General features: G+C 37.9%; 1 protein-coding gene across 10 annotated transcripts in view; it reads right to left on the reverse strand.

Annotated features, from left to right (window-relative positions):
- Positions 1-26,999, reverse strand: part of GPHN (gephyrin) — a 255,398-nt gene that overhangs the window by 98,979 nt on the left and 129,420 nt on the right. For 6 of the 10 annotated variants that reach the window (XR_011559725.1, XR_011559726.1, XM_070759271.1 and 3 more), the window contains 2 exons: positions 19,861-19,899; positions 8,177-8,271 (listed from right to left, as the gene is read on the reverse strand). Coding sequence is in view for 7 of the 10 variants with exons in the window: in XM_070759271.1 (XP_070615372.1) it covers positions 8,177-8,271; positions 19,861-19,899 (134 nt within the window). In the remaining 3 variants the exon portion in view is untranslated. The remainder of the gene's footprint in view (positions 1-8,176; positions 8,272-19,860; positions 19,900-26,999) is intronic. The other 4 variants (XR_011559728.1, XM_070759242.1, XM_070759216.1 and 1 more) reach the window with 1 other exon arrangement.

Below are 26,999 nucleotides of genomic sequence, written 5' to 3' on the forward strand. Positions count from 1 at the left end.
GTGAAATCTTAGCATTTATTCAGTGGAAAAGAGGTTTTATTAGAAATAGAAGTGATTAAAGAAACCTTTATGATCAAATGAGTTTTACTTAGCTAATCAATGAAATATTAGCCTGGCCATGGGGGGGGGGGGTTCTGCATTTTTTACTACCAGTTCTGTGGGCGTGGCTTGGTGGTCAGGAGGCATGGCTTCAGGTAAGCATGGCTTGGTGATCAGGTGATTGGATGGGCATGGCCAACTACTAAAATATGGTGAAACAATGCTCTTGCTTAGCAACTACAATTTTGGGCTCAATTGTGGTCATTGCGGCTGTTGCTACTTAACGCCAGGTCTGCTATAAATAAAGCTCCCCTCATCCAGGATCTACTCCTGGAGGAGGAGGCAGACCTGGCATGTGTGACTGAGACCTGGCTGGGCCTAGAGGGAGGAGTTCCTCTCTCAGAAATGTGCCCAGCCGGGTTTCAGGTGTGGCACCAGTCGCTACTCCAGGGAAGGGGGGGAGGAGTGGCAATTATAGCCAGAAAGACCATCAAACTGCGTAGGCTCACTGTTACCGAGATTGCGGGTTGTGAGTCCCTTCTTATGAGGTTGGACCTAGGGGTACAGGTGGACTTGTTGCTCACGTACCTGCCTCCCAGCTGCGTGTCAACAAGCCTCCCTGAGCTACTTGAGGAGGTAGCCGGACTGGCGGTGGAGTCCCCCAGACTTATTGTCTTGGGGGATTTTAATCTGCCGTCGCTTGGTGAATCCTCTGGGTTGGTGCAGGAGTTCATGGCCACCATGGCAACCATGGACCTGACCCAAGTAGTTCAGGGCCTGACCCATGAGAGGGGGCACACTCTTGACATGGTATTCCTCTCAGGGTAGTTGAATAATGATCTGATATTAAGGGGCTTAGAAATGTTGCCTTTGTCATGGTCAGATAATTTTCTGCTGCAGCTTGATTTTAAGGCTCCAATCCTCCTCCGCAGGGAGGCGGAACCGATTAGGAGGTTCCGCCCCAGACGCCTGATGGATCCAGGTTTTCAAAGGGCGCTTGGGGTTTTGCCAGATTCACTTGTACACAATTCAGCAGAGTCTCTTGCTGCAGCCGGGAATATGGCTGCGATGGAGGTTCTAGACCGAATTGCACCTTTGCGGCCTCTCTGTGGCAACAGACCCTGGAGATCTCCTCGGTTCACTGAGGAGCTCCAGGGAATGAAACACCAGAAGAGAAGTCTAGAGAAGCGTTGGAGGAAAACCTGATCCGAATCTGACCAAACATTTGTAAAAGCTCATATTAGGAATTACAAAGTGGCAATCAGGTCGACAAGACGTGCCTACAATGTCGGCTTGATTGCATCTGTGGAATCCCGCCTGGTCGCCCTGTTTAGGGTGACCCACTCCCTCCTTAGTCAGGGAGTTGGGGAGCCCTTGCAGGGTAGTGCTGAGGCATTTAACACTTTTCCACAGATAAAATCGCTCATATCCGGACTGGTCTTGACTCCAATTGGAATGCAGAGTCGGCTGACAACGAGTCAGTCGAGGTGACAGGTGCTCGTCTTGGTCCACCTGTTTGGAGCGAGTTTGACCTGGTGACACCTGATGAAGTGGACAAGGCCATTGGAGCTGTGAGTTCCGCCACCTGCTTGTTGGACCTGTGTCCCTCCTGGCTGGTATCGGCCAGCAGGGAGGTGACATGGAGCTGGGTCCAGGAGATTACCAACACTTCTTTGAGGGAGGTTCAGGAAAAACAGTCCAAACTGGAAAGGACCCACCTCTGGCCTTTTCACATATATGCATATAGGTAGTCCTGGACTTATGACCATTCTTTTAATGACAGTTCTAAGTTCTTGACAGTGATGAAAAAAATAATTTATAAACCATCCTCAAAATTACAACTGTTGCAGCAGTCCCACAGTCATGTGATTCTAATTCAGGAACGTGGCAATTGGCTTGCATTTATAATGATTACAAACTTATTGTAGGTTGCATGGGAACTTTTAGCCGTGATACTAAGACAGTTTTGTTCTTTGCTATAATGTTTTGCTTCACTGTTGACATATACTATATTGCTTTTATTTTGGGAGTTTTAGCCACCCTGAGTTTAAGATATGCAGCCATTTAAATGCTTTAGAAACAATAAGCTAATTTCAATCCCTGTTGCTCAATGATGCTACAGCTGCTTATGATCAACTGATTTTCAAGTCACTCTTATCAGAACAGATTCAAAACAGCTTTCATATATATTTATGCACATAATATTAAAAACTACAAGTCTAAAATACAAATAACTGTGTTTTACAAATGCAATGCAGTAAATACAATTTATATATACAATATAGTATTTTACTAATAGAAAATACAATATCAGAGATAGATAACATTCTGCATTAATTAAGCTCCATATTAATGAAGGAAACATCTCACAACTTTCCATCTTTCAAAGCCTGCTGAAAATAAAATAGCATTTGTGAAATCCAACAAATTATGCACCATCTGGATCTCAGGGTTAATAATATAAAGCAGTTGAAAGGGTCACTATCAAGTTTTCTCCTACTACTGCATTTGAATAACTTACTGCTAAATTGTAATTCTATTTCTAGTACTACATACTAAAGCAGAATTCCAACACTCTTGTAAAGTCTATTTTCCAACCTGGTATAACTAGAGCTTCTGACTATGACATCGCACATGTAAACAAATTATCAGCACTACTAACGTGGGCTACCCACTGCCCACACCCCATCATCTTCCTTGGTGACCTCAACCTACCACACATCAACTGGACATTAAATGAATGTAGCACGGAACCTATCCACTCTAGTATATATAACACAGTCACCAGTCTGGGACTTGACCAACTAGTAAATGACAATAGATAACTGTCTGGATCTCATCTTCTGCAACAGCAGAAGATAACTGTCTGGATCTCATCTTCTGCAACAGCAACAGTACAATATATGGCTTACAAATAAAAGAACCTTTTTCCAACAGTGACCACAGCATGATAAACTTCAGTCTCAACCTAAGCCACACTAAGATCCACCCAAATAACTCCGAAATTCAACTTCAAAAAAGCGAACTATGAACTCATTGATGCTCATCTTTCAACATTAAACTGGCAAACTATACTCTCTAATTGCAACTCTATGGATGACCTCTACAACACATTCTTGCTTGAGATGAAAATAACCATCAGACTTTACGTACCATTTGCATCTGCCTCAACCAAGAAAAATAACCTCCCCATCTCAATAAGAAAATTACAATTTTAAAAAAATCTGTGGTGTAAAAACAAAAAAGGACAAGTAGTAAACTTCACAAACCGTTATAAAAGCATATGCAAACAAATAAAAGCAGAATGTCTCAACTACCACAGCATACAAGAGGAAAACCTTCTACGTACCAAATCCAATCGTGTCTTCTACAACTTTGTCAACAACAAACTCAAGGACTCTAGACCTATCCCACCTCTCAAAGGACCCAACAACAAAGAATACCACAATGATTCATCCAAAGCTAACCTTCTCAATTCATTCTTTGGCTCTGTCTTTGTCAACAGCAATGGCTCATCCCCCAAATTCATCATTCGCACCCCAAATAGACTTCACTGAAGACCGAGTTGAAAAAGCATTACGTGACCTTAAACCTTCCCTATCAGTTGGACCAGATGGTCTATGTGCATACTTCCTAAAAAAGCTCTCTTCTGCTATAGCTGGACCATTAAGCATAATTTTTGAAAAATCCTTCAGTACCAGCACACTTCCTAAGATATGGTCGAAAGCAATGGTCATCCCCGTCTTCAAAAAAGGAGACCCCTCTCATCGATAACTACAGACCAATATCACTATGCTGCGTCCCATGTAAAGTTATGGAATCAATTATAAACCAATCAATTACTCTCCACCTATAAACTAATAATCTGCTCTCTAACAAACAATTTGGATTCAGAAAAAAACTATCCTGCAATCTACAGCTCCTTCACTGCAAAAACATATGGAGAACTCATCTTGATCAAGGAAAATCTATAGATGCAATTTATATTGACTTCTCCAAAGCCTTTGATTCAGTGGTCCATGACAAACTACTTCAAAAACTCATATCCTATGGCATCTCAGGATTCCTCCACAGCTGGATTACTGCATTTCTGTCTAACAGGCAACAAGTGGTCAAAATAGGAAGCTCCATATCCACACCCGGCCCTGTTAAAAGCGGAGTCCCCCAAGGTAGCGTACTGGTACCTACGCTCTTCATTCTTCTACATCAACGACCTTTGCGATCTCATCACAAGCAACTGCGTTCTTTTTGCAGATGATGTAAAACTCTTCAACACCACTGATAACACAACTACCCTACAAAATGACCTACACTCAGTTTCTGACTGGTCCAACGCATGGCAACTCCAAATCTCAACCAGCAAATGCTCTGTCCTACACATCGGCAAAAAGAATCAGAACTTCAAATACAAACTTAATAAACAAATTATCACAGATAATCCCCACTCAGTCAAGGACCTCGGCATACTAATAACCAAAGATCTAAGTGCCAACACTCACTGCAACAACATTGCTAAGAAGGCCTCAAGAGTTGTTAATCTAATCCTATGTAGCTTCTGCTCTGGAAATCTCACACTACTTACCAGAGCTTACAAAACTTTCGCCAGACCCATCCTAGAATAGGAGCTCATCTGTTTGGAACCCATATCGCATCTCAGACATTAACACCCTTGAAAATGTTCAAAGATACTTCACAAGAAGAGCCCTTCACTCCTCCATTCGAAACAGAATACCCTACAAAACTAGACTTACAATCCTGGATCTTGAAAGCTTAGAACTACGACGCCTTAAACATGATCTAAGTATTGCCCACAAGATCGTATGCTGCAATGTCCTGCCTGTCAAAGACTACTTCAGCTTCAACCACAACAACACAAGAGCACACAACAGATTCAAGCTTAATATTAACCACTCCAAACTTGACTGTAAAAAATATGACTTTAGTAATCGGGTTGTCGAAGCATGGAACTCATTACCGGACTCTGTAGTATCATCCCCTACATTTTACCCTTAGACTATCCACGGTTGACCTCTCCAGATTCCTAAGAGGTCAGTAAGGGGCGTCCATAAGCGCACTAGAGTGCCTTCCATTCCCTGTCCTATAGTCTGTCCTATATCTCGTATTTCTTCTCTACTATATCCTCTATAATCTTCATTGTGTATTATTGTGTATTGGACAAAATAAAATAAATAAATAAATGATAGTATGACACAAGAATCACATAAAGTGTAATCTTAATTAAATCTGTTTCATATCAGTGTTATATTATGAAAACTATCTACTTTCTAGAAGAATAGCAAAGTTGATGTACTTTTATCCCAAGAAGAGCTTTTTCCCTCCTTGTAGATCACTACAGCCCACCCTAGCCATTTAAACAACTTTACCTTTGGATTTAGTGCTGATTACAGCAAATCAACCATAACATCATCATCTGTAGACTATATAAACACAAACACAGGAACTACAGCCAACAACAAATCCAGTTCCCAAGTCAGTCTCTAAAATAATGACAATAATATCAACCACAAGTGCTAAAATTAATTTAGCTGGATCATTTTTCAAATGTGATCTATGCCTATCATCTACCAGCCAGCCCTTTTGTTGTCATTTTGTGTACTAAAAAGCAGGGGTGGGTTGTGAATCGTCTTGCTTCTGGTCCACTTAGGGTTGCACCAGGGATGCACGTGCACTTGTCCCCCCCCCAACAATCAAAAATAGCTTCCGCTATTCCAAGATGGTGATGCCCATGAACTGGCACTGACAGAACTGGCTCCAGGACATCAGCGCTGCTTTACTAACGGTTCTAAAGAACCGGTTAAAACCGGTAGGAACCAAGCTCTATTATATAAACAAACAAATCCTGACCCAAAAGAATAAATGTCTACAATTATAATACAATGAATAAAATTCTAGCCTTCCGTTTTGGAGTGAGCGGCATATAAATAAATAAAATAATCAGGAGAAAAATATTCAATATTAAGTCAGTCTGTTACTGATGTTGTAGAACAATTTTTTTTTCAAGGATGAAGTTCTGAACTGCAACTTACCAACTTATCAATTCTATATATACGAGACTGACTAGAACACATACAGAATGTTCTCTTCTACTTTTGTAAACTAGACATTTAGTGGAAAAGACTCAAGTAGTACTAGACTCCCAGTTTCTATCCTGATGCCTTAACTACTACATTAGACTGGCTCTTCCACAAAGTTTCAATACAGATAAAAATGTGCTTACTGAAAGAGACCAAGAAATAATATGTAATTTCCACTGATTTTGTTTCTGTCTATCCTTTCACAACATGCTTATCCAGTTTAGAACATACTTCTCACATGGTGCCGCCCTGAGTCCATTGGAGAAGGGCAGCCCATAAATTCAAACAAACAAACAAACACTTCTCATTAACATTAACTCATAATTATATACAGTAATACCTTGTCTTACGAACTTAATTGGTTCTGAAACGAGGTTTGTAAGGTGAAAAGTTCGTAAGACGAAACATTGTTTCCCATAGGAATCAATGTAAAAGCAAATAATGTGTGCAAACCCACTTTAAGGCTTAAAAAAAAGTGGCAGGCAGACAAAGTGAAGGCTAACGGAGTGGAGACAGACAGTGAGGAGAAGTGAGAAATGGAGGTCCTAACAAAGGCTAACGCCACCCCAAATCTCTCCCATATCGCTCCCCCAAAAGCTTTGTATCTTGCCCCAAATCTCTCCAAAAATCGCTCCCCCAAAAGCTTTGTGTCTTGCCCCAAATCTCTCCAAAAATCGCTCCCCCAAAAGCTTCGTATCGTGCCCCAAATCTCTCCAAAAATTGTTCTCCCAAAAGCTTCGTATCTTGCCCCAAATCTCTCCAAAAATCACTTTTGGGGGAGCGATTTTTGGAGAGATTTGGGGCAAGATACGAAGCTTTTGGACTGGTGATTTTAGCAGCGAGATGGGGTGAAGGAAGCGGCAGGCTAGGGGGGATTTGGGCAGCAGGATGGGGCGGTTGCGGGGAGCAGTGGAAGCAGAGGGCTAGAGGGGAAAGTGGCAGGGAAATGGGGCAGCTCCAGAGCTCCAGTGTTCCCCTCCTCAGGTGCAAGCAAAAGGGGGCGGGGAATTCCGGCAGGGAAATCCCGGCAGTGACAGTCAAAAAGGGAGGGGGATCTCTTCGGCAGTCAGATAGCTCATGCGCAGTAGGAGAGCGCAGGCGCATTAAGAGAGCTCAGGTTCGTAAGATGTAAAGGGTTTTTAAGACGAGGCAAAGAAATCTTAAACTCCGGGTTTGTATCTTGAAAAGTTTGTATGACGAGGGATTCGTAAGACAAGGTATCACTGTATTTCATTCTGTCTCCATTAATCAAATATTGATGCATGACGCAATTTCAACTATATCAATGTCAAATATTTATATAATTTATTTCAAGACAAGTGCTATTTTTCTTCATTACAGTCATAACTGAAGTTCAATCAAGTGCATTACTTAATCACATTAACATGATAAAAGTTAGTTCAGATTTATTTAAACATGAGATTCATATAGATTCTTCACAATTTAGAAGTATTTTCTGTGAGAACTATGCATATTTATTGATTTGCAAGATTTCGTTTAAATGTCTGCTAGTACAGGACCCTTACAGTGAAAACAGGGAAATCAGTGCTAACTGGGGATAAAAAGAATTCTGAAAAAAATAATTGGTACACAAGAAGTAATTTGATGTAGAGGTACGTTGAACAGACACCAGGAATGCCCATATTTTCAGCCACCTCAGCCACAGAAGTTCACTGGGGGATTATGATATCTCTCCCAAATGAAAAGTAAGCTTTAGGCAAGTTATTATCTCTCAGTGGCTGCACTATGGGATCCACAATCTATTTTAAAATATTGTTGTGTAGTCTACTGAAGCAAATATATAACTGGTACACATTGCTACTATGTGAAAATTGTGCAAGAGAGATCCAATGTATTTTCTTCCTGAACTCCATCTATCAAAATACTCCACAATAAAAAAGTAAAGCAAATAAAAACAATAAAAGAAGCCATTTGATATCAAAAGGAGGAAGGGGTGATGAATTACTTTTGTTCATTGCAGCCATTCCACTACCTTAGGTTTTCTAGAGAAAAACTTTTCATATTTTTGTTAGAATTCTTACCTAGAGAGCATGCCCAGAGGTGTAACATTAAGTGATCCCATCAGCATTGCCAAGGCCATCCCTGGGGCCTCCCGTTCTATTACTTCTTTAGTAGCCTGTAATCAAAGATTAAACAGTAGACTGAGTGAAAACTACAAAAATAAAATATAAAGATAAAATAAATTTCACCATGCCTTTCCTAAAATCGGTGTAACATGGGATTTGATTGTGAATCAATTTGGGCATACAATCATTACATACTTATCTCACTAACATTAGCTTATGTCGATATCACATTCTGCCATAATATCTGAAACTTGTTCTGTATCAAAAACTGCATCTTTCAATCACTGACCCCAACAGTTTTGCCCCTATTAATATTTATATTAATATTTATATTTTCTGTCCTTTTCTGTTGATTAATGATATAATTAATAGATCTCTTTCTAATTAGAAAGCATTTGTATACTGAGGCAATCTTTGAGATTAAAATGATAGCCAGCTTTCAATTATATTGTGCTCTTATTTAAAAAACCCCCCCAATTTAAAATGAATTTTGTATGTAATATAAACAGTATAGAATTATAATCTTGAAGCTGAATCCCTGTCTTTCAATCAAATGCATAACTCAATACAAAATACATAGTTGACTGTTATAGTATATAATGTGAGGAGAAATAAAATTGACACTTGCATAAGATTAGGCGGGAGAAAAAAGAGTTTTAATGCTTAAGATGATCTATATTTAGTTTTATTACTTTATCCTGTCTTTCATGACCATCTACTGATCATTACAAATATTACTGAATGGGCAAAGAAAACCCCCCTATCTTTTGTAAAGGACCAGATAGTCTCATGCACAGGTCACCAACCGGTGGTCTGTGGACCACTGGTGATCCGTGAGAAAGCTTTGGTGCTCCTCAGCATACCCAAACGGAGGAACTGCTCTGGGATGACTAATGGCCACTCCTGTGACTAGAGCACTGGAATATGGGACCGGCCAGGCAGCTCCTGGTGGGGTTGAAAATCTCCATCGTAGAGGGAGCTGTGTAAAACTTGCAACTTTGCAGTGCAGTCCTTGCCGGCTGGAACGAGGTAATTATGCAAGGAAAGGGCGGCATAGGCAGACCGAAGTAATGGTGTCAGCAAACTGCAGCTTGTTCTCCCCCCTGCTGTGGCTTCCTGTTGGCTGAGCCCACCGGTGGCTGGGCTGCCCCCCCCACTCCCCTCCCCTCCTAGTCACTCCTTGTCTGGCCTGAGAAGGGAAGAGCAAGGGATAGAGATTTGCTGGCTGCTTGTCGCTGTAGCTGCTGTTGACGCCACCATGGCCTACCCACTGTTTTTACAGTGCATTTAAATTTAGCTTGCCTCACAATAGGGAAGACAGCATCTCCTTCTCCTCCTGGAGCCCTTTATGACATGGAGTATCAGCTACAACCGGGTCGGGCGAGTGTCAGGGCGGAGAGCAGTTCGTGCATCTCCCCAAGCAACTAGGGTATGTTTAGCACCAACAAAGGCCGAACTAGCACCGAGACCCAGAAAGCACCAGAGAATCAGAATGAGAGAGAGAGAGAGGGAAAGAGAGTGACAGACAGACAGAAGAAAAGGTGGGGAAAGAGAGAGATAGAGAGAAAGAAAGAAAGAAAGAGAGAGATGACATACAGCGAGAGAAAGAGATGAGGGAGAGACAGACAAAGAAAGGGGGAGAGATGAGAGGGAGAGGAAGGGAGAGAGAGGAGAAAGAGGAAGAGAGAAAGAATGAGAGAGAGAGAGGGGGGAAGAGATTACAGAGGGGGGAGAGAAATGAGAGAGAGAGGGAGATATGGGGAGAGGGAGATACCAGAGGGGGGAGGGAAAAGAGAAAGGAGAGAGAGAAAGATAGAGAGGGGGGAGAGAGAGATGTCAGTGTGAGAGAGATATGAGACAGAGACAGTGGGAGAGAGAAAGAGTGGGGGGAAAGAAGAGAGAGGGGAAAGGTGGGGAGCGAATGCCTGAAGGACCCCATCCTGTCACTGGGAGTCCAGGCACTTCAACAATTGACGCGCTCGATTCATATTAATGGTCCATGAGATTTAAAATTATAATGTAGTGGTCCCTGAGGTTCAAAAGTTTGGAAACCCCTGTGTATAAGCTGTAATGTATACAGAATAACTTAATTTTTCCTCTTTTTCTAATAGATTTCCTAGAGCATTTATAAAAGAAAGGAAGTCTGAAATTCAGGTAACTGGAAAAATGTACCAGCTACCACTCAGAACAACAATCCAGATATTACCAAATACAAAGTCTTTCTTACCAGTTGCCTTTGTCATAATCAGTAAATAAATCATAATCAAGGACAATATTACTAACTAAAAATATCTCTTGATGACATATCAGCTAAACTTAGTATATGAGACATTTTTAGCTATTAGCCTGCACACCTTGGTCCCATATCTTAAATTTCACATTATTTATGCCCAGGGGTGGGTTCCTCCCAGTTCAGGTCAGTTCGCCCGAACTGGTAGAGAACCTCTGGTGATGTTACAATGACATCATGGACACGGTTTGGCCGGTACCATTTTTAAAAACGTTTTAATTTTTTTTTCCTTCTGAGCATGTGCACAAGCCAAGTTTTCAGCACTGTGCATGCAGTCACCCTCTTGTTTTTGGCTCCCCCCCCAAGATTTTTTGGCACTGTACATGAGGCATGCCCACTTGGTGCGGGAAGTGAACCAACAGCGAGGTAAGTTAGAACCCATTTATCCAGAAGGCCTCAATGACTCTCTAAAAAAAAATGCAAATGACCAGCTGTCTGCAAGGAATATAAATCTCTCCCATAAACAATAAGTGAAATATAATTTATGGAAATTTATACCAGATCATCTATTGCCTAGATCAACAAGGACCCTGCTATATGCTGGGGTTCCTGGACATCTGGGCACAAGTGAGCTACAGGGTGCATTATATAACATTCCTTTTATCTATTAACGTTGTAGAAATAAAGATCAAAATTTATGTTTATTAAAATATTTTGAAAAAGTTAAATTCAATGGGGTGTACTATTTTTTCACAATCAACAATTCAGAAAACTCTTAGACACTGAGAGAGAAACAGAGCAAGGAGCTGAGAGAAAAGAATTCAGTTTTTGTTTGTTATGAGTACTCAGAGAACCCTTTTTAAGCTAATGACATTTGTACTTTGAAAAACATATTGTGATACACTTAGTACGTGACTGCCATAGGGTATTTGTCTATTTACCCAATGCTGATACAGTGGACATATAGTCGCTAATCACAAAATTTACAGAAGGCTAACTAAGAAACGATTGGAATGCCAGGAATTCCTTTGCAGCTGTGATTATTTTTAATTTATCAGTATGTCTCTTTACCCTTTACAGGTTGCACAAGGTCTGTGTTAGAAAACTCTGCTTTGTCTTAGAATATGCCAATTTTCTTTTAAAATACTTTATTGAAAACAAAGAGCCTAACAAAATTAAATCTAATAAATCTGAAAACTAGGTACAAAAGAATGTAAGATTAGGCCCTGCTTGTGCACTATTTGGGAAACCAGTGGAAACTGGTTCGAAGGATTCCTTATATTGTTTAATTCCATTTTTTTAAAAAAATGTCTCAGGATTAATGGCGATCTTTTCAGTCAGTGATCTAAAAATAGTGGATCTATCTCTTAAACCAGGGGTGTCAAACTTGATTTCATTGAGGGCCACATCAGGGTTTATTTGACCTTGGAGGGCTGGGTGGGTGTGGCTGGGGTGGTCATGGCCATGGTGGGCGTGACCATCTCGTCATTCGTGTCGGGGGCATCTTTGGTGGCAGGAATTCCCTGAGACTTTCGTTATTCATTATTTCCTTCCTTCCTTCCTTCCTTCCTTCCTCCTTCCTCCTTCTCTCCCTCACTTTCTCCCTTCTTTTTCCTGCCCTCTTCATTCTCCTTCCTTCCTTCCTCTCTTTCCTTCCTTTTTTACTTTCCCTCTTTTCCCTTCTCCTTTTTTGTCCCTTGTATGTTCAAATGCAAAAAGGGAAACATTTCTCCTTCTGTTTGTTTTTAATTTGTTTGGATAAGCCTCTGCTAGCGAAAATGAGGTGCAGGGGCTCAATTTTTGCTAGCAGAGGCACTGTGGGTCTGTCCTTTGCTGGTCCTGCAGGCCAGACTTAAGCAACCCTGACGGCCTTGAGTTTGAAACCTCTGCCTCAGACTAATGGATAATAAAGTATTTTTCTTAAAATACCAATTAATTATAATGAACTCTTGACACAAAAATGAAACCTGAAACTATTCTTTAGCTGTTCTTAGGTGAACATGAATATGAACAGATAAATAGTCATCAAGTATTAAGATTATACACCAGTTTAATTTCAGTTTTGTTTTCAACTTTGCAGAAATAGGAGTATGACACCTCTCTGCAATGTGCTATACAGTACTGTATAGGTAACTACAGATATGTGCTATCAATACTGTATATTACTCAGCTATATCAAATATTACCAACTACTGACTTGAGAAAACAAATAGTATCCATATACTGACTGCTTGCTCAGTAACTGTTCAAAATTACAACATGCTATAATAACATCATTTGAATAAAGTAAAGATTAAGATTGTTAGAAGTAAAAGGAAGAAATATAAAGTGGGTTTATTTCATCAAGGTTAATACCAGGACTGAAATGACTACATTTATACATAAGAGGTGGGATAAACAATGTCGTCTGGCGGGACCCAGGGGAAGAGCCTTCTCTGTGGGGGCTCCGACCCTCTGGAACCAGCTCCCCCCAGAGATTAGGATTGCCCCCACCCTCCTTGCCTTTCGTAAACTCCTTAAAACCCACCTCTGCCGTCGGGCATGGGGGAATTGAAACTTCTCCCCCTTGCCCATGTAGTTTTTGTGTATGATTCGATTGTGTGCTTGTTTTTTATATATTGGGGTTTCTTTTTTGGACTTTTTAATCTAAAACTGTAATTTAGATTTCTAAATATTAGATTTGTTACTATGTACTGTTTTTTACCATTGTTGTGAGCTGCCCCGAGTTTGCGGAGAGGGGCGGCATATAAATCCAATAAATCTAATCTAATCTAATCTAATATGGGAAAAAGAGATCTAAAAATTGAAATAGCGCGGAATGCAATATTCTACTGACAGAGACAGCATCATAATTAATGCATAGATCTAGCCTCTACAACAGGGCTGTAAAATTGGCAACCTGAAGGCCAGATACATCATGTGCAGGCTACACCCACCCCAGCTCCACAAATGGGAAAAATATTGTGAAATGTCATATGACGGCAACGTGATGCCACGAGTTTGACACTCATTCTCTACAGTATTTTGTCCTTACAAATACTTGTATATGAAATTATAGATCTATAACTATAATCTAGATATCTATTAAACACCAACTTATGTCCTAGGTTTACTGAATATTCTACATTTCTAATACCTCTTTTGCAATTACTAATTAATGTATTTTACATTTTTATCACACATAGTTAACAAAACAATTCTTAAACAAAACAATTCCTAATTTTTTTAAAATGTAAAACAAAATCAAAAGAAAAAATAGAAAAACCCAACCCATAACAAAGAAACAGAAAAGAGGGAAACATTTATATATTATACTTATTAAGAGTAATGAATACAGCATAATATAATAAACACAAAATATTATTGTAAAGCATGAAAAGGTCTCTGGCATACTGAGACATGTTGCTACATCCTTAGATTAGGAGAAAATATTGCCTTTTTCAAATAAATAGATCACACATTTCTGACAACTATTCCTTAACAACTGAAATAATATAATGTGCAATTTCTCAATATGATTCTTTTAGTCACTCCCAATATTAATACTCTTTTAATCAAAATCTATCCCAATGAAAAACTGTCATTCTAAGATAAAGGAGGCATAATAAATAAATAAATAAATAAATAAATAAATAAATAAATAAATAAATAAATAACAAACACCTAAAAGCAGAACTAAGAATGTGTAGCTTCTACACTTTTTAAAATTTAAAGAGTCCTCACTTTATTACAATAATTGACACTGGGACTTTCATTGCTAAGCGAAGCAGTTTAAAGCATGAGTGTGCCAACTTACAACAGAAGTTTTGGAAGCTGCAGTTGTTGGGTCGATCTTTTCACATGGCTGTCATTTGCAGCCTCCTGCTGGCTTCCCCACTGTCTTTGATTGCTGGAAGCCAGCACTGAAAGTCACAAATGATAATAATGTGACCATAGGATGCTGAGAGTATTATGATTGTGAATATAATTGCGAATCAGTTACAAAAGCACCCTAACGGCAGTCAGGTTTTAGGATGGGTTTTTCCTAAGTTACTTTCGCCGACTGTTAAGCCCCTGGGGACTCCTGCTTCTTTTGTCTGAGTGTTTCCTAGACAGCTTCTCTTCCCGTAGTTCCCCTGGTCACGTTCCATTACACTACCAAGACGCCAAGATTTAAATCATAACATTTCTTCAAGCCTTCACAGACTCCCTCCTCCAGTAGTCCACGGAATACAGATTGAGAATTGGACTAGGCCAGGGGTGTCAAACCCATGTCATCATGGTATCATCATGTGACATATTACGACTTGTTTCCCCTTTGCTAAACTGGATGGTTGTGAGTTTGACAGCCCTGGTCTAGGCAATTTTCAGTTGTTTTATCTTTCACTATTGGGTTCAACATAACCTGTCTCTTCTCATCTAGATCCCAACTGTCTGTAGGTGTTTCATTGCATAACTGAAATGGTTTGGAGAGGTAACATACAGTCGAGTATCATCAACATACTGAAGATACCACACTCCGAACCAATATACAACCTCGATTTTTACAAAAGTTTAAAAGTAAAGGAGGTCTGGCATTTTGTCACTTACAACCACCAACTAGAAACATCAATTGAAGAAGGATAAAAACAACTGCAATGTAGTGTCCCCAATTCTGCATATAATCCAAAAAAGATACTTGACAGATGTATGAAAGTCAGCTGAGAGATCTAAAAGGATTAGAAGGAATTTATTCCCCATCTCAATCTGAATCTTGACTAAAAAGCATTCAACAACCAGTATCTCCTAGGGAACTTAGAAGCTGCTTCCCTAACATACTCTCAATAATCTTCCTAAAATGGCAAACCTGGAGACAAGGAAACAGTTATCTCATACAGCAATTTTAAGAGTGTTTTAAGGAGCGTATAGCATAGCCTCTTTTAAGTCTATATGAAATACTCCCTCTTACAATGATGCAGTGATTATTTTGGAAATCCAGTTGACCAAACCCCCACTCCCCACTTTTGTCCTCTAGGACAGCTAGAAAAGGTATACATCTAGTCCATAAATGGCAAGGGACATAATGAAAATCCTTGCCTATAGCATTGGCGCCCAAAGGCCTAAGGGTGTCCCAATTAGAATGATTAAACATCAGCCTCCACTATATACTGTAACTCATTTATGCCAAAACAAGACTCTGAGTGATTTTATTAATGAAATATTATTCATAAAAGTCACAGCTTCCAAGTGGGCGACCTATTAGCATTATCCTACTGAAAAGGGAATAACCCACTCAAAACAAGGCAGCTGGCCAATAGCCCACTGATGCAATAGGATTCAGGAAGGAATATTTTATGGGTTACATGTACCTGTGTCACTGTAGTCACTGACATTAAAGCCCCCTCTTTAAACTGGAATTTTAATGTAATCTCAATTGTTGATACTTTGGCGTTCAAATGAATCTTGAAACAATAGTTTCCTCATTACTTCTCACCCTTTAAATGGTAGGGTTATAATGGAAAGGCTTAATAAAAATATAAAAGCTTTGCATCTGGTCATCTGTGCTTCGGGATGATGCAAGAAATGAGAGCAATTAAAACTGAAAGGCTCTAGAAGCAAAATAGTGCTGATAATCAATAGATATCAATAGATTAGGTTAACTTAAGGCAATACATACACCAAATGATTAAGAAGAGGAACTTCAAGCAAGTTTTGTTAAAGATGTCTAAATGCATCAAACCTTGGCTGAAACATGCACCATACACAATTTAACATAGGGAGAGCAAAGACTACACCAATTAACATGCTACTGCTACCATGAGATTTGCAGGGAGCAAACTGATAGTGACTGGAAGTCATGGCTTTGCAAAATTAGTTGTACCTAGTTAAAGAGGAAAGAACAGTCTATTAAATTTGATGTACAATTATTTTTATGTGTATTTTTCTAATTTACAAAAGCTATTATAAATATTCAGAGATTCTACTATTTATTTGCTTATTTATTAGGATTTCTATTCTACTATGCTCCTAAGAAAAAGTGGTTTACATTTTTTAGTAAAAATGTAACTGACAATTAACAGCATTAACATCATAGAGATAAGAATTCTAAAAATAATATCACATAAAATTTAAAACCAATCCCATCCATTACTCTTGATCTTGTTAACATACATGTGTATCATAATTTTTTCAGCTGCTATCTATATTTCATTTTCTTTTGCATTGTGCTTGTAATTTGGTTTTAATAATTTTTATGGTTGTTCACCACCAAGAATCACTTGTTTGAGGTGGCAGCCATATAAAACAAACATTAATCAAACAAAAAATTAAAAATGATAGGAATTACATGACTGCCCTATCACATCATTTATATGTGCAGAAAATGCACTTTGGGGAAAAATTGCAAACTGTACACCTAAATAATATGGAATTCTGATGGTAATATAAAGTAATATGAAGTATTACGTTTGTAAATTCTAAATTGGCAAATCATTTTGCCTATTATATAGTGATCCACTAATATACCAATTCTACATAAGAGTATAAAACTCAGTTTCAAACATACAAATTAATTTTCTAAATGTAGTTAAAAATCTTTGCAAATGTGGCCTTGCGTGATTCTTAAGACATTTAGCTAAATTGAATGGCAAAGCTAAAGATAAGGAGATTTTCCACTGGGGAATTTTCAATTTGTATTAAGATTTCAATTTAAAAATGTCAGCTAAAATGGTAAGACTCTAGAAGAAATTAATATACTGAATCCTTAATTTTGCAGTTCTTAAACTGAGGTGAATGGGATGAGGATGCATATAAAAATAAAAATTCTGATTTAATGGTAAGAGTAAAATGTTGCAAGTAACTCAGTATTCTTGTTTTAGTTTTACTAGGAAGAAATTAATTAGAGTACTACCAACCTCCCTCCTCACAAGATTAAAATCTTGAAAGTATAATAGAAAAACTTTCTTGAAAGTGATGCTAATAGATTTCAGGCGAAGATTTATCCATATGAGCAACAGATTTAAAACACAGTTGAAATATCATACACAAGTCAAAGAGCAAAATGAAGTGTTTTTCAAATAGAAAAGTCAAGAACAGAATTTTATTAAGAATTGAATATCACGAACAACAAGACAAAAAAGTTATTCAAACTATGAAAGAAGTTCCAAATAGAAAAAAAAATGCAAGAAATGATACATAAAACTCAAGAATGTGTGTTTTATTTAATATCTGAGTTGGAACATCATTCTAGTAAATAAGAACATTTGTTAAAAAATGCCTGCTCCTTCAGAACACACACACATATTTTAAAATGGTAGAATATAGAAAATTCTATGATGGAGACTGACTGAATACTAATTCTAACATAATGAAAGCTTCAAATTAAAAGCAAGAATTTTCATATTTGTGACTTAGTTTAGAAAAAATGCTGCAGCAAATAGAAGATTTCTAAGAAACAAGAACAGGATTAGAATTCTTCAAGAGTGTTTTTCAGTTTTACTACATGGAATCTGTGTCCATTTCAAATTATTAATATCAGAAAAAAGCAAAACCAGATGTACAATAATTGTCTTGTTATACTGGAAGTCATTGCTATTAGCAATTTAAATATATTTTATTTAATATCATGCCATCAATATATGGTTCAGGAAACAAGATTCTCTATTAGTTGAATGACAATGTGAGAATGGAAATTTATGTCAAGTCAGATATTATACTGTATTTTCATGGAAGATTAAGAGAAAAATTCCCAGACAATTTCAATTGTGTGAAATCTTAACATTGAGACTAAGGAGAAAGACCTACTTTGAAGTTGGGGTTCTTTCTCAGAAGGTCCTTGCATCTTCTTGGAATACTGCATGGAAAGTTGCCAGAAGGTATTTTAAAGAGTATGCTACTGTCTTTTGAATAACTAATACTTTCTAGATTTTTTTCTTAAATAAATTAGAGTATTCAGAATTTTTCCCCTTACAATTCTCTTTAAAAAGGTATGAAATAATATCCCTAAGAAAAAAATAGATGATATATGATGGAATTACATCAGCTATTCCATTGAGAGCCCTTTCTAGCTTTTTTCTAAACATAACTTAGCATTTCTGGGCTATTTTTCTATTATTTCTTTTTGTAGACTATACATTTGTTAACTAGAATAATAATTAGGACCTGTTCATCTATGTCACTCCTGTTAGTCCACTGGTATAAACTGGACATGACAACACATTACACAAAATAGCAAAGCAAAAGTAGTCAAGAAATATTTTTTATCCTTTTTTTAAAATAGCCCAGTGGAAAGCACCCCCACTTTGTACTGTTTCTAAACATCCAATCTCCCTACTGTAAATCCTTATAGATAGTCTTATCAATAAATTTAGCAAAGAAAAAGTTACACAGCAGGAGATCTGCTCTAAACTTTGTAAGGGTAATATTCTGATTAAAAAATAAATAAAGATACATTCTAAAAATCCAAGCATACGGTACTTAAATAAGGGTAAACTGAAGCCAGATCAAAACATTTTTCTCTTCTTCACATTTTTAATTTTTTGATGGAAGAGTAAGCAGTATATAAACAAGAGCACACAATCAGCAAATGATTGGGATTGCATAGAAATGGCAGTACTAATGTGCAGTCAAATACTAAAGGTATCATGTGATCAACATAAGCTAGTGGTCAAACAGACAAGGCAAGAAAAAAAAAGGCAGACATAGCAAATTGACAGAGCAGGATCAATTAGCAGATGCACAAATCTTCAGGACAGCAATTCAATGAACTCAGCAGATGCATAATATCATTGGAAACAGTGAAAAGAGGGGAAAGATTTGACAAGAGGTAACTGGGAGTATCCAACAATAGTCACATACAAGTGGCAGCCAGAACTCATGGGCAATACGTTAAGTAAATACTACAATCAAAGGCAAAGAAGACCAATTCCAGGCAATCAAGCAGCAAACAGTGCATTGCAATGCCAGGTAGCCAGCAAGTAGGCAAAGCAGAAAGAAAGCAATGAGAGCCATATCATTTTTTTAAAGCAAAGACTGAATAGGGCCATGCCCATGTATGATTAGAAAAAGCAGCTGCCAAGGAAGGAAAACAAAGCTCTTGAGTAGCTATTAGGGCTGTTAATACACTATTGTTTTGGTAACTAAGATTACTATAAGTAAAAGAACCCCAGAATTTGGATGCTCTTGTTCTAATAAATAATATAGGGCAACATAACTATGAAAATTCACAAGAATACAGAACACAAATGGAGATGAGGCTAAGCCTTAATGCCTGATGGAGATCTGGGGATCCTCCAAAAAACAAAATTAAAAACATGAGACTCCACAAGGAAATTTTAAAAATGAGTACGCATCTAAAATTGTTTTTGATAAATGATGCCAAAATAAAACAAACAAAAATTCTAGCAATGAACTGGATTAGAAATCATTGGCTGGGATTGAAGATATTGCTTACCCCTCTCTGGAGCCCACAAAATGGGAATGTTGGGAATTTCTGCAGCAGAAAAACAGAAGAGAAAAAGGGATTTCTGACTCCCAGATTCAAGGAAAAGCAGATCAGTTAAGGGATGATGTTGCGCTTACAGCATAATAAGGACTGGTCAGAACCTTTGCTCATTCCCAGATGCAAACATTTTCTGAGATTTGAGAAAGGTTTGAAAAGCACAGAGCATTTAGTATTGTAATATTTCATCTCTATTCACAAAACAACACCACTTACCTGTAATTAATTTTCTTAGGAGAGTTTACCCCCATAAAATCTACACATGGAACGAGGCAATATCTTTCAATGAACTATGCCACATATACAAAACAGAACAGACTTCCAAATGAATATTCTGTAGACCGCACCAAATAGTAGAAATATTTTGCCTTACAAAAATGTTGGTGTTTTGCAATGAGACTTGCTTGCTGCAGTTAAACAATGTTTGCTTGCTTGCTTATTTATATCTCACCTTTATTATTTTAGGAATAATTCAAGGTGGTGAACGCATGCAATACTCCTTCATCCTCCCATTTCCCCCACAATAACAACCTATAATGTGACTTTGGCTGAGAAAAAGCGACTGGCTCAAAGTCACCCAGCTGGCTTTCATGCCTAAAGAGGGACTAAAACTCACAGATGTCTTCTAGAGCCTGGTGCCTTAACCAATAAAACAAATGAGCTCTCCAGATATTCTATATTAGATAACAGGTAAACTTTTTTCATTAACAGAATAGGAAATATCAACAAATTAAGTGCGAACCTTAGAAGAGGCCCCAGGGATCCTTGAATTTAATATTACCTAAATATGAAACTTTTTTTAAATTTCTAAAGGCAGTATGACTACTCTTTGTGATATCTTTAAATGATACATTAATGTATCTGTAGAAGAATGCAAAATTGATGAAACAAGAAAAATACACTAACACATATTATTTTGTTAATGATGATGATGTATTAAATTTGTATACGCTCCCACTCTCAATAACTCTGGGCAGCTTACAACAATTAAATGAATTGAAATAAAACATAAAAGATAAAGGCAAAATATGGTAAGAGCAATGAAGTGATTCTCCCTCACCACAGATCTGGGTGAAGATGGGTTCTGCTTCCTGTAACCAATGTTTTAACGAACTTTCCTTCTCTTCGTAGTCCTGGTTTTTACAATATATGAACTGGATGTTAAGAATATTTTTCTCACTCCATTTGAAAAGTTGCATGGGTGCTAAGATTTGGTCTGAATATGGCCTCTAGAGGCTAGCTCAAGCTGCAAGGTGTTTCATGGTGCCTCCTAAGCCATCACATATACCTTTGCCATGAGCAGTGGCAAAAAAGTGCCATTCAGCTTCCACTCCAAAATCTTTCTTGTGATGGCATACATTTATAAAGTTTTTCCTGTTTTTATACTGTGCAGAAGAGCCATCCGAGAAGTAGTAGACCTTGCTTAAACTTGGTAGCATGTCCGTTTTTATCACTAAAAGAATTTTTTTTGGAACAAATTAACAGCTATTGAATCATGAAGTAAGCACTCAGATATCATAGCTACAGTAATATCTAAAAATCATGGATTATTTGGTAAATATAGCTCCCAAACTGATTTATTTTTTTATTTATTAGATTTGTATGCCGCCCTCTCCGGAGACTTGGGGCGGCTCACAACAACAATAATAACAATGTGACATCTAAAAACCCATCATTTAAAAACTATGCAACACAAGCATACCATACATAAAACTATATAAGCCTGGGGGAGATGTCTCAACTCCACCATGCCTGGCGATACAGTTGGGTCTTAAGTAATTTACGAAAGACAAGGAGGGTGGGGACATCTCTGGGGGGAGTTGATTCCAAAGGGCCAGGGCTCTTCCCCTGGGGCCCGCCAGACAACATTGTTTAATTGACGGGACCCAGAGAAGGCCAATTCTGTGGGACCTTATCGGCTGCTGGGATTCGTGCGGCAGAAGACGGTTCCGGAGGTATTCTGGTCCGATGCCATGTAGGGCTTTAAAGGTCATTACCAACACTTTGAATTGTGACCAGAAACTGATCAGCAGCCAGCGCAAGCCATGGAGTGTTGGAGAGACGTGGGCGAATCTAGGTAACCCCACGATAGCTCTCGTGGCCGCATTCTGCATGATCTGAAGTTTCCGAACACTTTTCAAAGGTAGCCTCATGTAGAGAGTGTTGCAGTAGTCGAATCTCGAGGTGATGAGGGCATGAGCAACTTTTAGACCACATGCTGAACAGATCTGAATTCAAGATTTTTGAATTGACACTGTTTAATAGTTATATTTTTAAATATGATTCCATTGTAGATCTGAAGGTCAGCGGTTCAAATCTCATCACCGCTCCCGGTTCAAGGTTGACTCAGCCTTCCATCCTTCCGAGGTGGGTAAAATGAGGACCCGGATTGTGGGGGCAATAGGCTAGCTCTGTTAAAAAAGTGCTATTGCTAACATGTTGTAAGCCGCCCTGAGTCTAAGGAGAAGGGCGGCATAAAAATCGAATAAATAAATAAATAAATACCAATTTGGTACAGATGTGGCTAGGGGCATAGCAGGCACATGCACATGTTTGGAAATTTCAAATATGTATGTATGTATGTATGTATGTATGTATGTATGTATGTATGTATATATGTAGATTATTCTGAGTTCGGGTTTTGCCCGGTGTAATATTTTGAGTGTCTATGTGACGTTTTGGTGAAATCACATTCACCATCATCAGGCTGAAGTTATAAGCTTCGTGCTGCTGTAAATAAGGGAGACTAGGATAGCGCTATTTCGGCCTTGTTCTGGCCTCATCAGCTAGCCATACCCTTACTGGGATTTGATCCTGGGGCCTCTGCCTTGTAAGGCAGAGAATTAACCTCTAGGCTACCAGATCTGATCCCTTCAGCTTTGTACCAGGGAGGAGCTATATGTTTTTTCTGTTGGATTACCTTAGTATATTGAAGGAACATCACAGCTCCTTTTTGCCTCTAGGCCCAACCCAGGGTTATTTCAAGGCAGTTAATTTATTCATAGCCGACAACTATATTCTGTATGTATCAGCAAAAAATATGTGATACATATATATATATCACTCAAAATATTACATGGGGCAAAACCCGAACTCAGAACAATCTACATACATACATACATACATACATACATATAAGAAATTTCCAAAAAAATGTGCATGTGCCTGCTATGCTTCTAGACACATCTGTACCAAAACATTTTATTTATATATTTATATATATATATATATATATATATATATATATATATATATATATATATATATATATATAGTCCTTGGAGAGGAGCGACATACAAATCTAATAAATAAATAAATAAATAAATAAATAAATAAATAAAAAAAAAAAAACCTAACAACTAATAATGTAAGCGGTCTCTTTATTTAGGGTGTAGGTTTTATAATATAATAAGATGCCCCCAAAACATAATTCAATTTATATAAAAAATTTTCTATGAAACTGATATAAAAAGTCTACTGTTGTTTGGGTTTATATAAATTGGACAGAAGTATAAAACTTTATACAAATGCACAATGTTATTTCATCACTTGTACATAATTATATCATATATTTTACTTTAAAAAGATTAAGGAAATCTAGTTAGTAAAGTTATGTGCACTGTATTCATTAAAGAAAGAATTAAAGAATGTATCGTGGATAAACATACGTGTGAGACAGCAGATTACTGAGGAATGCATTATACTGTATACTATTTACAATAAAAATATAAAAGAAAAAAGGCTGTGGTGTGCTATATGACAGGAGATGGTCATGATCATATAGAATTTCCTCTTTCACAAGGAATGCTGCAGCCACTGTAACTAATCTGAGATTCTCGATTTAATAGTTTTATGCACTCTTAACATTTCAGATAAACATGCCTCCCTATATTTGTTACAAAACACACATTTCTTTTATCCCCATTCCCCATCACTGTCATGCTTAACACTATGGTGCTACCCTTGATATATTAAAATTGCTATGAAAAAAGCTATTTGCTTTTGTTTCCATACATTTAACCAGGCTTTCTTGCAGTAATAAACACATGCACACCCTCACACCTCAAAAATGTGTCTAAAGAACAAACAAAATATTTAATCATAATTGATACAAATGTGTTGATGTCCTGTTTCCTGGCTGTGTTGTTAACTGGTCAAGTATCTTGTTCTGATATATATTTAATCTGGATATTTTTAGTATTTTTATCATTGTCATTGTTTTAAAATGTTTTTAGAATTTTTAATTGTAATTTTTTTAAAAAAATGTTAAGCTGCTTGGAGCCACTGATTGAGATGGGCAGCTATAGAAATTGAATGAATGAATGAACAAACAAACACATAAATAAATAAGAATTATGGAAAATAAAATATTTGTATATCCTAAATATATATCAAGACTGTTCCACATATATTCTATGTGGAACAGAGCCTTGGATTCCAGAATAGTGTGCAGAGTCAAAATGAATGGATCATCAAACAAATTAACCCAAAATTCTACCTCAAGGCACAAATGACTAGGCTTAAATTATCCTGCTTTGGACACATTATGTAAAGACTAGCTTTTTTAGAAAAGACTGTAAAACTGGGAAAGATAGAAGCAGAATAAAAAGGATTACCAGCAACAAGACTGATGGACTAAGTTTTAATTGTGATGAGTGCACGGTTGAAAGACGTGAAGTTTAAGAAGAGAGAAAATCTATCTATGTGGTCTCTAAGAATAAATACCAACTTGATGGAACATAATTCATCAATCAATTTTAGAGACAAGGAAATTTGTCTGCTTAATTTGGAATATCTACATCCTGTTAACTAATGCATAATACTTGATTGATATCTAGGGAATTCCCTAATATGCTCCAAAGCCTATAGTGGCACTGAAATAAACGATATCAAAGTAGTAATGGCCATGTTAATGTCAAAGGTATATACAGAAAAATATATAAATGAAGGAAAATTTAGCAGTCAGTAATAAGATTGGGGGTTTTAGGATTAGTTTAATATTTATTATAGGTTTTAGGTTTTATGATTAGTTTTATAGAGTTTAATGTTTGGATTTTCCACATTCTGTAATTTTGTATTGTACGTTTTCCTGAGTCTATGTAGAAGGGCAGCCTAGAAGTTTAAATAATAAATAAATAAATAAGATAGACAGGCCAGAAATAGAAAAAGGGTATCTCATGAGATTTATTTATTTATTTAAAAAATCCAAATGTAACAAGCCTAAAACAATAACACTAAAAACATTCAATCACATTCATCCATATCTGTCATAACGTGGGCTGGAACAGAGTATCTATATTCAATAGCCCCAAGCTGTTGGCAAAGGTGTTTCTTCAGCATCTTCCAAAAGGGCCAGGAGAATGAGAGCAGCGCGAATCTTGGGGGGGGGGGAGTTGATTCCAAAGGGCTGGAGCCACCACAGAGAAGGCTCTTCCCCTAGGGCCTGCCATCCGGCATTGCTTGGCTGACAAGATCTGGAGAAGGCCAACTCTGTGAGCCCTGACTGGCTGCTGAGATATATGAGGCAAGAGATGGCCCCGTAAGTAATCTAGTCCTAAACCATGTAGGGCTTTATAGGTTACAACCAACACTTTAAATTGCATTTGGAGACATGGGCATACCTGGGAAGGCCATGACAGCTCACGCAGCTGCATTTTGGACTAGCTGCAGCCTCTGAACATTCTTTAAAGGTAGCCCCATGTACAGAATAATGCAGTAATCGAACCTCAAGGTGATGAGGGTGTGAATGACTGTAAGGAGAGACTCCCTGTCCAAATAAGACCACAACTGGTACACCAGGCAAACCAGTGTACACACCCACTCTTGCCACAGTTGAGATATGTTGTTCCAGATTCAGCTATGGATCAAGGAGGACTCCCAAGTTGCAGACCTTCTCTGAGTGGCCAAAGATTCCCCCCCCCCCCCCGGGTGATGAATGGACAGATGATAATGTCCTTAGGAGGTAACGGCCACAGCTATTCTGTCTTGTCAGGGATTTTACAATACCACCTGTACTTAGGATGAGCAACTTTACTATGTGCTGGTAAAAGGCTAATGATGAAAACACATATCTATTCTACAATTCCACTCCAAGACAGAGGTGGCTATGTCTATGTCAATTTGTTTCCCAATTGTTTTCAAAAATTGCTTGCTACACAGCAATCCATTGGTCTACCCAATATTAATTGATATGAAATAAAGGTCCCTGAAATTAAATAAATAAATAAACTAACAGAGATTACATAAACATGTGCATGAATATTATTGGCAAAAAAGGAGAAAAAGCCAAGCAAATAAGAAGGAAATGAAGGAATAATCCAGTATCTCAGAAGGAGAAAAAGCAGAAGTTCTTCCTGAAACTACTACAATGGCAGTCATAACGAAACTGAATGCAAAGGTGAAAACATGTCCCTTTCATAGTGAGTAATGACCATTTGCAAAATATCTTTCATATATAACAAATTCTGAATGTGCCTTAGTGGAATTGCACCATGACAAAGAAAATAAAATCTTGTTTATTTGAGGCCAAAATAGCTGACCTAACACTTAAATATTTAGATTACTGAGGAGCTGCTGTCCCTGTTGCTGCCCTAGCGAGGCCTCCCCTAAGCAGCAGTAAAACCACTTCCACACTTAAATATTTAGATTACTGAGGAGCTGCCATTGTTGCTGCCTGAAATGAGCCCTTCCCACCACTGCTGCCCTTCCTGCACAAAACCTGCTCCCAGATTGCCTGAGGAGTTGTCACCCCAGTTGTTGCCACCCCAGTTGCTGCCGACTAACAGAGTACTGTCGCTTCGCTACCTCCCCCTTTGATCTTTCTTTCCTGAATCTCCAGTGATAATCTTTATGGCTCTTTGTAAATAGAGCTGGGAGGTTCAATGAGCAAAGTGGCCAGTTAGAGGAGAACTAGCTTAGAATGAGAGTTGAAGTCCACAAGTCTTAAAGTTGAATGTATGAACATGGTTTTGGCTAAAGTGCTTAAAAAGGAAACATTATTGTTCATTCTTGCAGAAACAAGACTTTTTTGATACATGCACTGGGCTTTCTAGGAAGTGTGTAGGCAGGTAAACATTGTCCCCGCTCCAATT

This window comes from Erythrolamprus reginae, chromosome 1 (assembly GCF_031021105.1).
Source record: "Erythrolamprus reginae isolate rEryReg1 chromosome 1, rEryReg1.hap1, whole genome shotgun sequence".
NCBI classification, from domain to species: domain Eukaryota; kingdom Metazoa; phylum Chordata; class Lepidosauria; order Squamata; family Dipsadidae; genus Erythrolamprus; species Erythrolamprus reginae.